Below are 15,094 nucleotides of genomic sequence, written 5' to 3' on the forward strand. Positions count from 1 at the left end.
ATCACACGGCACAAATGTCTTCAATATGCTGTGAATGTTCAGCCCATAATGCTCCTGATTCATCACAATGCTGCTTATATAAACAGCTGGCAACCGTGTTCTCTCTCTCCTACTGGGAGACGAGCGTTCGGTTCCTCTAAAACTACTCTGCACAATGTTAAACCACTTTAAAGCAACGCTACCAGCGGCAGATTTAGGGGCAAAACGGAGCTAAATGACGAGTCAGCGCCCGGGTTCTTCACTAATCAGATGCTACATGGTAAAGTTCTGAAGCTCAGAGTGTGGGCTAAAGAAACACAGAAGCTCAAATTTAGTGCTTGATTTAAGTCAAAGATGCGAAATGTAAGACAATGTTCACTGTTTACACCACGAAGCAGCCATCTTTATTTTATTATATGTTTTTAAATTAGGAGTTTGATGCCTGTTAAAGTAACCGCTGTGTAGCGAATGGCTTGTGTATAAATGCTCACGCATATGAACCCTATACAATTCCTGTAATACACAAACGAACAGTTGTAGCCATGGGGCACATCTGGGGAGGGTAGCAGCGAGAAGAATTCAGATTTGCAGCCGTTTCTTGCTTGTGTTTCACTGACTTCCCAAACAAACACAACATTTCAGGATTAGACCTATGTGAACATGACTTTAATTCCATTTCAAGGGAAGAACGGTAAAAAGTTGAGGAAAGAACCGTGTCATTGACCTTTATTTGGAAAATACACTTCTTAAAGGGAACGTCTGTGACTGTGTGTGTGTGTGGAGAGAGAGAGAGAGAGAGAGAGAGAGAGAGAGAGAGAGAATGAGTAATGGACAGAGCCAGTTGGATTTTCTACACATTTACAGACACTGGGTCTTTTTAAACACATTACAATGGTTTTCAGCACAAACCGACTGGAGAGCAGCAAATGGTGGGAAAGCATCTTCTGAGTTTTATAAAAAGTGTTTGATTACAGTCGTGATTTACGCCTTTAACACTGTATAGTGAACAACGACAGTCACTGTGTAAAGATGGAAATTGGATGTAATACTTGACTAGGACAAGTATAGGTCACTTCATTGATTATATCCCAAAGTACACTGTTCACAAGAAAGATCTGCAGTCTCCCAACACAAGTCCCTAAATCAGGGAGAACACACCACACTCCTCACAGACAGTCACCCGGAGAAAACCCACGCAGACACAGAGAGAACACACCACACTCCTCACAGACAGTCACCCGGAGAAAACCCACGCAGACACAGGGAGAACACACCACACTCCTCACAGACAGTCACCCGGAGGAAACCCACGCAGACACAGGGAGAACACACCACACTCCTCACAGACAGTCACCCGGAGGAAACCCACGCAGACACAGGGAGAACACACCACACTCCTCACAGACAGTCACCCGGAGGAAACCCACGCAGACACAGGGAGAACACAACACACTCCTCACAGACAGTCAACCGGAGGAAACCCACGCAGACACAGGGAGAACACACCACACTCCTCACAGACAGTCACCCGGAGGAAACCCACGCAGACACAGGGAGAACACAACACACTCCTCACAGACAGTCAACCGGAGGAAACCCACGCAGACACAGGGAGAACACACCACACTCCTCACAGACAGTTACCTGGAGGAAACCCACACAGACACAGAGAGAACACACCACACTCCTCACAGACAGTTATCCGGAGGAAACCCACGCAGACACAGGGAGAACACACCACACACCTCACAGACAGTTACCTGGAGGAAACCCACACAGACACAGAGAGAACACACCACACTCCTCACAGACAGTTATCCGGAGGAAACCCACACAGACACAGGGAGAACACACCACACTCCTCACAGACAGTTACCCGGAAGAAACCCACACAGACACAGGGAGAACACACCGCACTCCTCACACCACCTGCAGTCGGGCTTGAACCCACAACCTCAAGGTCCCTGAATCTGTGACTGCGACACTACCTGCTGCTCCACCGTGCCTCTACTGACAACACCACTGACAAAATCATACCTGTGGATATTTGGGAGGTCTGCAATGTATATGAAAGTATGTGGTAAGTTTCACAATGTAACTGTGGAATTCAGACACTGAAAAAGACTGCAAAGGACATTTCAGGAAATAAATAAAAAACAGATAAGTGCCTGTGTCTCAGACAGGTGGAAATGTGAGTGTGACGGTCACTCAGCGCATCTGAGCACACATCAAAGGAGAGTTCTCCTCCAGAGGGGAGGGGCTGGGGCCTGTCGTACTGAAGGCTGACCCTGAGTGTTTGCAGTTGAACAAAAGGTTTGCTCCGTGCCTGCGGCTAATGACTGTAATGATATGTTTGGAACGTGACATTTGTGTTTGTACGGTTGCGTGTGAGTGTGCCCTTGTTTGTTTACTAGCTTTAGCTGTTAGATGTATCTAAGGTCATCATACACACACACACACACACACACACACACACACACACACACACACCTCATTCCAGAATTAAACGTGAGTAAGAACATCATCAGATGGAGTGGAGGAAAAGCAGTTAAAGGAAGAACTTCTCTTTCACGGAGAGTTTTTAATCTCGCAGCTAAACGTCTCGCAGAGCTGTAGATTTAACTTCATCGTCACCACAATTAAGAATCTCAGACGAGATAGCCCCAAAATGTCAGAGGTATCCGAGCTTAACCTCAAAACCTGGAGATTAAACGAAGGCAGCTATCTGCTCACCTCTTTATCTCTGTTCACAGAAAAGCTTTTTCAAACACAGCCGGGAGCGGAGGAGCTCTACTTTCTCAGGAAAGAAGAATAGTGTGAGGGGTGTATTCTTTTACTCATCAAAGTACAAACAATGTACATGGTCCAACAGGGGGCTCACACACCAGCGGTGTGGAACCACCAGCACAAAACACACTGCAAATCTGCGTGACCCATCAGAAAAACAACGTAGTTGACCTTGTTTATTGTGGATTTAACACAATACAGTTTTTGAAATGTTAAATAATATATATATATATTTTTGCCTTATTTGGAAGTATGCGTCTATCGCTGGACTCAGGGGGTGGGGTGTGTGTGTGTGTGCATTCGCAAAAAAGTGTGACACACAGCACTGGGATCATCACGCTGTTTGGGTTCATTTGCCTTGTAAAGTCAGTCTCTACCTTCCCGATGATGTAGACCGATCTGCTATTTGCTCTTGTAAAGACAGTCTTGAGTGGGAGGGAGGGAGGAAGGGAGGGAGGGTCACGGGGTGCTTTCACAATCAGAACCTACTAACAAATAAGATTACAAGCAAACGCTGTCCATCACAAGTGTGTGTTTACATGGAGGTGCCCTGCATTATTTTACACCAGCGGTGATAACGTCACAGTGTGTGTTTGACTTCATGTAAACAGAAGGATTCCTCAGGTCCCAGGGCAGGGCAGAAAGAGTGGGTCTAGGAGCTCACTGCTGCTCCGTCACCTGTATCGGGTTCCACAGGACAGGTGTGTGAGCGGAGAAGAGCTCGGGGCAGATAGGACACTGTGGGCAGAACGTGGCTGATACCGGCCGGTCAGGCTTTAGTCCGACATGACACTGTAAAAAGAGAAGCTGCTCATGTTTAACTCACACTGAGACCCCTGACAGAAAGAGCCTCAGCTGGTGTTTGACAGTGCGAGAGTTTTACGGTTAAACACTGAGACAGAATGTGGTTATGGAACAGTATCAGTCCAGAGTTACTCCTCTACAAGTGAACACAGTTCTGGGTTTTAATGACATCTCTGCAACCTGCTTTGTTCAAACGGCCTCAAGGATCGAACCAAACGGCAGCGTTCTCCCCGTTCAGAGCGGCCAGGCAGACACCAGCAGCACCGGAGCTACAGCAGAGTGTGATCCGTTTTTAAAATGTAACCACCACGGTGTTAGTGTTAGAAAAGGAACCTGATTACGAACATCTATCCCTTTAAATCTATCAGAAACCATGGGATATGTTTTGATACTGAACACCACACACCAGTGATTATAACTAACACGTCTTTAACCGAGACATCAGCCAGGTGTTCAGAGTTACATCCTGAAACAGCGGTGATTATTGTGTCTTATTTAAAAACCATACTGATGTATTCTCAGGTCGCTGTGCTATAGAAATAATACAAATCAATGCATTTATCGACCAACAAAGTGCAGCCCGTCTCTCTGTCTCTACACTTTCAAACCGACCTTCTACAGCTTCCTGGAACTGAACGCTGCAAGTATTTTGGATCTCCATTGACGTGATTCTTCTCTACACAGCTCTGGTCTTTTCCGCTTACACAAAAACATATCCAGCGCTGTGATTGGAGAGTCTCACAAGTGGGAGGGGCTATTCTAATGTGCAGTTCTAACTCTACATTAAAAGCAGAATGCCTCATTTTGTTACACAGCTCACAAACACGGAGTGGGCGGGTCTTGTTTCACAGTGTGTAACGTGGTGGTCTCCAGATCCACAAATAGATGTGAACATGCACAGAGCAGTACTTTTTTTTTCTTCTGTAATATGCTCCCTTTAATATTAAACTTGCAAAGAGTGAAACCTGTAAATCACACATTATTAAGTGAACACTGTAAAGAACTGTGTGAGAGTCAGGAAAACCCCGTGTAAACTGAGATACGTAGATTTAGTGAAACGTACCTTATTTGTCCTCGCACCAGAGGCCTGTTTTTCGTTCGGTTCATGTTTGAATCAAAGGGCACCTCAAAGTACTGTGGAGAACAGAGAGGGAGAGGCGATTAGTGCAGGAAACAGGTGAAAAAACAGAAATACAACGTTTAAATGACATTGTTCAACCTACATTTCAGTAAAAAATTAACCATTTCACAGAACATTGGACAGAACGAACACTGGAGACTTAAAGCGTAAGGAGTTGGTTCACAGTCAGACATTTGCCCCAAAAGACTCCAGTTTAAACAGCGATCATTACTTAGATGAGAAATCCATCACTCCATTCCCAACAAACGCAGAGACAACGTTCTGTGCTCCATCAGGCCCCTGATTCCCTGCTTTAACCCATTATTCTGTGTGAAAAACAGCTATTGATTTGGCTCTGACTGAAGGGTTCAGACAATAGTCAGGAGAATCACAGCACTGCTCCAGAAGCATGAAATAGTGTTATTCATCACCAGAAGATTACAAAATATAACGTAAAATACATGTATGTGGCGAGAGAGAAGGGGGGGGGGGTCTCCGCGGTCCAGCAGGGGACGATTATGAGAAAACTACTTTTTTTGTTTTATGGTCCTCTCCTGGGGAGTTTTAAAGCTACCCCTGGGAATCTGCAATGTGTGGCTAAAACGCAAACACATGGGGTTCTTAAAGCCAGGAACCGGTTAATCTGTGTGTGTGTGTGTGTGTGTGTGTGTGTGGCAGAACTCCACACCTAATGAAGAAAACAGATAGCTTGCGTTTTTCAACCAGTGAATCCCAGGAACCATTACTCCTGAAATATAGCCCACATAAAACAACTAATAAACAGATAATCCACTTTTCTATCGCCCTCCTTAATTTACTGTCTGCATGACATTGAAAAAGGCACTGTATTTAAAAACCCTCATGGCCAGTAACACATTTTATACAGAGTACATATGTGTTCTGTTAGAGCTCTTAGAGAATGGGCAAAGCTGCACCCCCAGACAAAAAGAAGAGCGAGGATATGTAGGATCTATGGTGAGTGTCTGTGAACGTTTCTAAAAACAGCACGGCGACTACAGACATTGTTCCATCTTTACATTTAGTTTATACATCTGTACGGATTAAAAGCTTCGACGAGTCGACTAAACTTCTCGAAGACGTTAAAATGAACTGTGACATGAGTCTGAGGAGCGTCACCGGAGATTGATGGTTTTTCATTTTCTTTCAGCGGTTTTTGGCAACGGTGTCCAGCGCAGACCGATGACATCTGAGACGACTGGGTAGCACCGTAGTGGGGAGCTTAAACCCCAACATGTGCTCTGTAAAAGCTAAGCGGAGGCTCTGCGAAGCCTCAGTTTTATTCTCTCTTCCGTCAGGGTTAGAGCACTTGTGGGGCCTGGGCCGGGCCGGGTGCAGCTGCGGCCTGCGCTGAGGGACCGTAGCTCGAAGGCAGAGGTGTTAATTCTATTTCCTGGGTCAGGAAGCGCGTCAGAAGGTCGGCAAAAGGAGCGGCGCATGGGTTCTGGCTCAGGGTTGGTCCTCCAGACTGGAAGCCAAACGCTAACAATGTCTCTGCTCTGGGAGAAGAGCTCTAGGCCTGAATGCAGATGTGACCATGGAGGTTTTGGAAAGAGGCCTTGGCTGAAAAGGCATGTAAGCCTGTGTAGGACCGGCCCGTGAAAGGCTCGAGGAAGACGATAAATCACGAAGTAGCTCAGCCGACCAGAACGACCAGTCCCTCAAAAGCATCACACTGTCAATTAGCACATATCTGAGCTACAGCGCTGTGGTCAAAAAGCCAAAGAACAAGATGCAGAGACAAAGACTACAAAGACAATGAAAAGGACCGCAGCATTAAAGCCCAGAAAACAGTGCATTTATGAAGTCTGTCATTCAAACCAAAATCACAGTTGGCGTTAGTGGACAAATGCCTGGATATTACATGCGCAGTTGAAGGGATTCTGCTGGTTTTTTGCCGTCCTTCAGAACCTCTCAGCAAAGCTAGCGTGTCCATCCAGTTTTCCTATTTCCATTCTTCTCTCTCTTTCAAGTCTGAATCATCTGGTTCAGATCATCACTCTCCCAGGCTTTGCCGTCACTCTTGTTCACGCTACTCCGTCTACTAAGGCTCTTTGTTATGTAGGTGTTTAGGTAAGGAGCGTGGTGTAGGGATCACTCATTTTTTAACGAAGGCTGTACATGAAACTGTTAAAAATCTTTAAAAAGCTTGTGATATTTTCTCTGAAAAACAAAGAGACTGTTCTAATGATGTTCAGTGAGCTACTGAAACCGAAACCTTATATGTGTGAGCATACATGGCCAATACAGCGTGATTCTGATTCTGATAATATTTTGTTAGCTGACGTCTGGTGAGCTGGAAAGGAAAATACACACTACACACAAAACTTATTTATTAGTGTTTTGGAGAAAAAAAAACGCACAGAAGTGATCAGCGTGTCCAATGAATGCACTTAAGCCCAAGTCCCATGGCAAAAGGTGTAAAATAAGTGTTGTCTATATGCTGCATAAACAGGCTTCACCCCATTGCGGACAAGAGGGCGGGAGCTGGAGAATTAATTAATGACAAATCTGTGTCTTTAGATTCAATATCACAACTAAAGCATTTACACAATGATTAATATTTGCATTGGATCACTGTATGGCCACCGTCTGCGAATGTAGCGTAGGCTGCTTTAAGGACGTGTCGCTTTCAGGCAGGTAATTGGTAGTTAGCGCAATGTGAAGTCACTGCATTTTCCACAGACACACACTTGTGTGAGGCTAGGTTTTCAGTTTTGATATTTCCCAAAACAATAAGAAAAAGAACAAGAAGTTGTCTCCAGCAAAAGTCTTATGCCGCTTTGTAGATGTGGAGCTTGGCTAGTGTTGTCTATCACTATATAAAAGATGCACACTACTTCCCTTCTCATTAATTACACCAGGTGCTTTAAAACTACAAAAATATTATGTGCACGGACCTGAGGATTAACCATCTTTAGGAAAAAGACTCAATGGTGTAACACACAAAGAAAGACCCAAACAAATAGGATGCAGGATGTTGGACGTAGCAATCCCTTGTGAAGAAACGTTACCCCAGCGTGAGTAACTCTGTGAAAGGAATGTAAATAACGTCAATAATATCTGTGTACATTAGACCACCTGCATGTGTGAGGAAGTCGTCAAGGGGGATCCACATGGAACTGGGAGATCTAAACACCATCTGTGGAGATGTGTCTCCAATCAACGGAATCCCAACATCAGGCCTTCCAAGTTTCCAATCAGCAAAAATAAAGCATCAACAACTCGAGTGTCGCCCAATCCAAAACCAGGTGCAAGGAGTACTTTCTGGAACTGCAGAGGTAACCTCATCAAATGTGAATTGGGACATGTTCCTGATGCAATTCCCAAGTTCACGAACGGCGATCTCGCAATATCCTGTTCATCTGGATATGAGAATGGGATGAGACAGAACTGCGAGGCTTTGTGGTAGAAAGCATGCAGCTAAGTACACTGCTCTACATGTGTGCCCAAAGCTGTGGTCACCAGACTACAGTGCTCCACACACTGTCTGACGAAAACAGCCTGGTGGGTAATGGGCGAGGGGCACATTTTAAAATGCCTGAGCGTTGGATCATTATAGACCAGAACCTCGGTGGTGGTCCAATTCTTCCGTGGTGCAGCCACAGCTTCCGCTGACAAAGAGCTGGGATGGAGGTAAACTCCTTTTCGCTTTTACAAGTCAACCATCAGTGAAAAATGTTGACAAATCGACATCTTGAGTTTTTACAAACTACAGACGTCAGTCGTTTTTCTAAGCCTTTACGACAATTAGTCATTCAGTTAAAACGGGCTCAGTCAGTGCGAGTGCGTTTATAGAACGGACAAAGAGCATTCTCTGGCTGTATCTCAGGCAGACACATACTGCAACATGGGAAGAACTTCTGATTACTCCCGGTCATGGTGTTATGCACGAGGCACTTTTCTGTTGCATGGTACTTGACTTTGCCCCATTGTGTTTGGACTTTCGCTTTTCTATTAGGCAGATTTGGGACCTGAAACCTGGTATTTCTTTTTAGTACCTGCTTTGCTTGTGGTTCCAAGGGAGCCTAGCGAGGACTAAATGTGATTTGTAAACATCAAAAAGCACTGATTGGCTAATTACGGCAAAATGCAGACATCCAACATAAACGAGCCAGAGAGAGCTGGAAGGTGCAACAAGGAATAAAAATAAAACTCTACTGATTTGTTTGAACTGATGTGTGGATCTGTGTTCAGTCCCAAAACACAACAACAACAACAACATGTGGATACATAACGAGCAAATAAGGTTTAACATTACCACAGTCGTTACCACAATTTCCAAATCTGCGGCTTCTGTTAGAGATGGAGTTGTGCGATGTCGCTGGCAACATTTCAGGGGCGTGACATTGTAGTGGAAAACCAATAGATACCGGGGACCAAAAACAAGTGGAGCACCGTAGGCATCATGTAGTGGAAAGCACAAATATATAGTCTGTGGAGTGAGTGATGTAGCTGACCAGGAACTACAGTACAGACCAATCACAGTCAGGGACAGACCTCGGATTAGGGTATGATATGATTAGGAGTTCAGTAAAGCGTAAACTACACTTGAATTAGCTTAAAAAAAATAGTCAGTCTTACAGTGAAATGTGCACACCGGTCCTGTACACACGCCTGTGCAGGAAAAAAAAACATAACTGTGGAAGGCAGTTGGAAGTTCGGTATTAGCCCGAGCTGTTGGAACACGCTAAATTTATACCACCTTCGCAGTAAGGCACCTGATGAGAAAGGCTTATGTGGATGAATACTTATGGAAGCAGTTAATTCCTTGATGGGAGGTTATTATGAGACTCTAACTGGCTTGGGCCCAATAATTAGTTCCCCCTGCCCAAACGATGAAGTCAATAATTAGTTTCAAACTTCTCAACACTTGGATAAAGGAAGCAAAACAACTGAAAAGAGGGCAATCCCTCAAGGAACCACTCTGCTGCAACAACAGCTCCTTAATGAATCCATCCCTTCACTATAATAAATAAATAACCACATCAGCACTAGTCTCAGCCATCTCCACACACTGGGAGCCAGAGGTTTCTGACTCTGCAGCTCTCCCAGCACAGCTTCAGGATCTCTGATCACCCGGTCTCTGCTGTTCTTCCAGCCAAGAGAGTGCTCTGCTGTAAACAAGCTGGCAGATGGTCAGCTGGCACAGTGACAAGCCTGATTAATGGCTAGAGTGATGGGCTAAACAGCCAACATGCTAATAAGCCAATTACTGATGTCCTGTTACACAGTGATTCATTGCTAATCAATGCATGTAGTGGTTGGAGAAACACGACTCGGGTTGGCTTCAGAGAGCGGGAGAAGTTGTCATGCTGAATAAGTAGACTTGGATTTTAAAAAAAAGTGAAGAATATATCTGAGGAACTAAGAAAGTCGGCTGTAGTTTGGAACTGGAGTTTAACGGTGCTGACTAAACTCCAACTCGGTTCATTTAAAGAGGACACATTACAAAACAAAAACAAAATCTAATCACGTTCACTTCAGTGCATGTGCACGTTTATCTGAGGGTCTGAAGCCTACACACTTTGAACTAGGACCACCCAGTCTTTCTGTGCTGCCAAGGTCAGAAAACATGGGATAAAATGAGTCATTCTTGTTTTGAGCTGCTTCTTGCATAGAGTGCAGAGGAGGCCTGGGAATTTAACGGAAAACTAACTGAAATTTTTACGGCTGGACAATAATTCAATATCAATACACAGGGTCGGCCATTTATATGGATGCACCTTAATAAAATAGGAATGGTTGGTGATATTAACTTCCTGTTTGTGGCACATTAGTATATGGGAGGGGGGAAACTTTTCAAGATGGGTGGTGACCATGGTGGCCATTTTGAAGTTGGCCATTTTGGATCCAACTTGTTTTTTGGGAAGAGGGTCATGTGACACATCAAACTTATTGGGAATTTCACAAGAAAAACAACGTTGTGCTTGGTTTTAACGTAAGTTTATTCTTTCATGAGCTATTTACAAGTTTCTGACCACTTATAAAATGTGTTTAAAGTGCTGCCCATTGTGTTGAATTGTCAATGCAACCCTCTTCTCCCACTCTTCACACACTGATAGCAACACCACAGGAGATATGCTAGCACAGGCTTCCAGTGTTCGTAGTTCATAATATAAAATATTTCAATAACAATTATATGATTTTCAATACCTCAATATACATTATTTACAGCATCTGTCACTGACTGATGTTCATTACAGGACACTGCCATCAGTTCCCTGCACTCAGTGTTAATGTTAGTTTAAAAATATTAATATTGACAAAGTTTTTGTCTGATGTTGATATCATGTTAATTGCAGTTATTGGCAGTTTTCTGTGGCTTTTTTATTGTTCATATCAATATCAGAATTATATTGTATTGACCGGAATTAATATATTGCGATATCAGTTTTGGCCGTATCGTCCAGCTCTAATTGAAATCAATATTTAGAACTACCACCTGACGTGATCTTGACTATATCAATTAATCAGATTTTCCTTTTAATTCTGTTCATCCTTTAATTGGTTAATTCTGTTAATATGCCCACGTACTTTCCCCTTAAAACAACACTAACCTACATGTAGTCACCTGATTCTGCCCATCCGACCCATTCTGCCACGTGGAAGCAACACTGAAGAGAACAAACAAGGAGCAACTCGAGAAGCTTCTACCAAACAAAAGTCTGTATTCTGGATGTGGTTTGATGTTGGTGAAGACGACACTGAACATAGAAAAGCACTGAATCTAAGCACTGAAGAAAATGAAAGAGACCAAAAGTAATAATTCCAAGTATGCGTCACACTTGATTAAACTAACCAAAGCCAACAGAACGAGCGCGAAAAAGTAAGAGCACTGAGTAAAAACTGAGAAAACAAGAACAGAGAAGAAAGAGAACAGAGTGAAAACAGCTAAAAACCAGAGCTCCTGCTCCTCGCTCCTCACTGCTGTGCGCTCGGGGTCGGGGTGAACAGCAAGCGGCTCGTTATCATTTAAAGGAACAGGCGCTGAAACTGGCCATTCTGCACAGGGCTGTTATAACAGGTGCAAAACACTGCTGTGGGGTTTGTTCCTTGTGATATTTTGATCAAAGCTGATCACAGACCAGTCATTAAGACCTATGAGAACTATGCTCCCTTGTGGAAAAGTGGGTAGAATACGTCTTCTGTAATTTATGACCTCGTGATGTGACCTGGACGTGTTTTACATCGCTGTACTCTGGAGCAGACGCACGCTCGAGGTTCACCCCACATAGACGAACATTCCTCAACATTTTCTTAGTCTTGCACTTTGGTCTGGCTCCAGCTTTAATGTTCACAGATGTTTTTACCACACTTGCTCCAGTTAAGACAACATTAGCAGCCATTTCGTGAATGGCGACACAAGATGGATGATTGCAGTCTGTGCAGGTTGGGAGCTGGAGACAAACGTTTAGCAGTGGTGACGTGGGGTTCAGGAGGCTGGGAAACTCGCGTGGGAGAGGGAAGCCAGTTTATCATCCCTAACCTGAATGTCACATCCCATCATCCGGCCCATTGCATAGACGTAGCCGTGGCCTGCTTTTTCCACAAGACCTGGAGCCACGGCATAGCGCCTCCTACTGTGAGGAGAGTTCACGTTACACGTTCCTTAAGAACTCCAGAACGGCTGGAGTCTAGTGGCCGTGGCAAATGACAGCTATTATGGATGTAAAATTGAAGACTTTCATTACTCCTCATGATCATTACGTCACAACAAAAACAACACACACATCTGACCTCGCTGTGAAGCTGATGCAAGTGGGAGTAATAAATCAAACAACTCTAATCCACACTCTGCGTGAAGTTTGAAGGAACATCACGCTATTCAGAGTTGTGCCGCATACTTACTGCAAAAAAAGAAGTCCTGCAGAGTTTGCTCGATAAAGAAGAGCATCCTCTCAAACTGCAGCTGACAGTCTGCAATTCAGCTTTAGTCACTGCATTCCATTTAATTTCAACAACTAATAGACTGTACTGTATAATCAGCCGTTTAAAGAACGCTCGCTCTCGACTCTCAGAGTTTAATAGAGTGTTTGGACTGCAGCAACGGCTACGCAGAGTCAATCTGTGTACGGAGCTCTCGACTAACAGCCCCCATTAATCACCACCCCACTGATCACTTCTCAGCTTAGGTCTTTGGCAAACTAAACACCGATTAGCTGATACCATTATTTTCACTCCTGAGGTAAACACATCCATTGTGCTAATAGGACAAGTTCCTTTCTGGGAGAGGGGGCCAGCCGTGTGTGTCTAACTCTGATAAGTTAGCTGGCTTTTAATGAGAGAACATTCCGGGCCGGTTCCAGATAACCATTAGGGCTATGTACACTGGACGAGTATCTGCCCTGACTTTCAGTGGATAAGCTAAATATACAACCCTACTTCTCATCGGGAGTTAGGGGAGGTAATGAGGATGTGTCTGGAGATCAGGGGGTTTCTGAGTGTGTGTGTTGGGGGGAGGGGGTTGCTGAGAATCATTTCAGCATTAAGTGTTAGTGGCAGAAAGGATGAGTGAGCATGCCGGGAGAGAGAGTGTTAGTTAGGGTTGTATCTGGAGCGTCCAGCTGTGATGTTGGAGAAGATGGACTATGTACAGTAACAACACGGGGGGGAAAGTGTTCCAAACCGGCCCCAAACCACCCTACGGTAAACACACTGTTTACTTCTCAGAAGACCTACCAACAGAGCGTAGGTGGACATCCCGGTACACGAGCCAGGAGCTTTCAGCTGGGACCCAGACCAGTGCTACGACGATACTGTACATCACCACTGTCCAATGAAGAGCATGCACCCTTTCAGGAGAACCTTCTATTGGTCCATTCTTCATGAAATTTACACACAATGTGAAGGACATCTGCTGTGTTCAAATGAGGCAGTAAATAAACAAAAATGCTGATATGATTTGTATAAACGATGATATAAATCTCATATCCTTATCAGCCCACAGACTAACAGTACCGTATACTAACAACCGGTTTATTATTTAGCATTTCCAGTCTTTACGTTTTACACATATATATATATATATATATAATTAAATAAAAATCAATATTTTAAAAATTCTAGTTTCAGAACCTACCTTTTCCCTGGGTTGTTCTTAACCAATCACTGCATTCTCTCTCTGTATCAACAGAAATGGATTACAACCACAAACCTGATTCAGAAACACGTGCACTGACTGTTTCCCTGAGGATTACTCCAAAACGCCTGGTTTTCTTATCAGTTACTTCCTGTCAGCACCCACTCCATCTACATGGCCGGCATGTTGGAAATGTCAGTGTTTTCAAAAAGGCTTTGTGTGTGTGTGTGTGTGTGCCGTGTGTGTGTGTGTGTGTGTGTGTGTGCCATGTGTGTGTAATAGAGAAAGAGAACAGTCTGACAGAAAGCCCCAGCTGCTGATAGAAACTCTATTTTACTACGACTCTTTCAAATCATCTTTTGTGAAGACATATGTACTCTCATGAATATGCTCTCCTCCTTACTATGGCCACATGCGCAAACACACACACACACACACACACACACACACACACACAGAGTACAGTGGAACCAACATGGCTTTATTTCTTCCCTGTGCCTTATCTGCAGTTTGGGAAGTCCTTGGACGTGCTGGGACACGGGTCACAAGCTTCTACAGTCCGCACGCTCTCCAAAACCAAACCCTTTTTTTCCCTCTGAAACCACAAAGGCTACTCAAGGCCAGGACCCTGCAGCATTTTTGCATTCCGTAATCAGCCCTCCATTTTACATCCCCCTGTCTTTAGACCACCTGCATTCTCCACACAAGAGACAACTGATAACACACAAACAGAGCTGATGGGACAAAGCAGGGGCAAGATGGGACCACATGGGAGACAAGCCTCTGTCGTCATATCCCAGAGACCGTTAGGTGGCCATTTGTTGATTTAATTAATGAATGGTATTTGACACATTTTTATTTCGAATATCAAATGGAAGGATGGTTTATTTTTTATTAAACAGTGAAGTAACAGTGGCACATTGTTTCCTAAATTATTTGTTGTTCACTGTTTACTGCTGTCAGATTCCTTCAGTCGGGTCATTGTTCCAAAAACAGAAAAAATGCCAGTCGTATAAACATCGACAGGAACACGGTTCAACACTCAGCCAAAGCCAAGAGCCAAATACAGCATCGCTGCCTTTCTCTCTGTGAGCAGGAGGAACATATTACTAGCCACTGCAAGCAACTGTGGGCTGACTTGAGTTTTCATTCTCCTCCAAGCGTGTTGAGCTGTCCAACACTATTATAGCAGCCATTCACAAAAAAAACGTGATGCTGCTTCATCGGGAAACAGCACCTACTCTCAGCTAACAATCGTGCAATCAACCATAGTGTGTACAGTACTAGAGTTAAACAAATAAACG

General features: G+C 44.1%; 1 protein-coding gene across 1 annotated transcript in view; it reads right to left on the minus strand.

Moving 5' to 3' along the window:
* cox10 (cytochrome c oxidase assembly factor heme A:farnesyltransferase COX10) overlaps nt 1-15,094 on the minus strand; it is a 50,054-nt gene that overhangs the window by 7,243 nt on the left and 27,717 nt on the right. Inside the window, exon 5 of the mRNA XM_066664947.1 lies at nt 4,634-4,704. Within this exon, the coding sequence (XP_066521044.1) occupies nt 4,634-4,704 (71 nt within the window). The remainder of the gene's footprint in view (nt 1-4,633; nt 4,705-15,094) is intronic.

Source organism: Hoplias malabaricus, chromosome 3, assembly GCF_029633855.1.
Source record: "Hoplias malabaricus isolate fHopMal1 chromosome 3, fHopMal1.hap1, whole genome shotgun sequence".
NCBI lineage: Eukaryota > Metazoa > Chordata > Actinopteri > Characiformes > Erythrinidae > Hoplias > Hoplias malabaricus.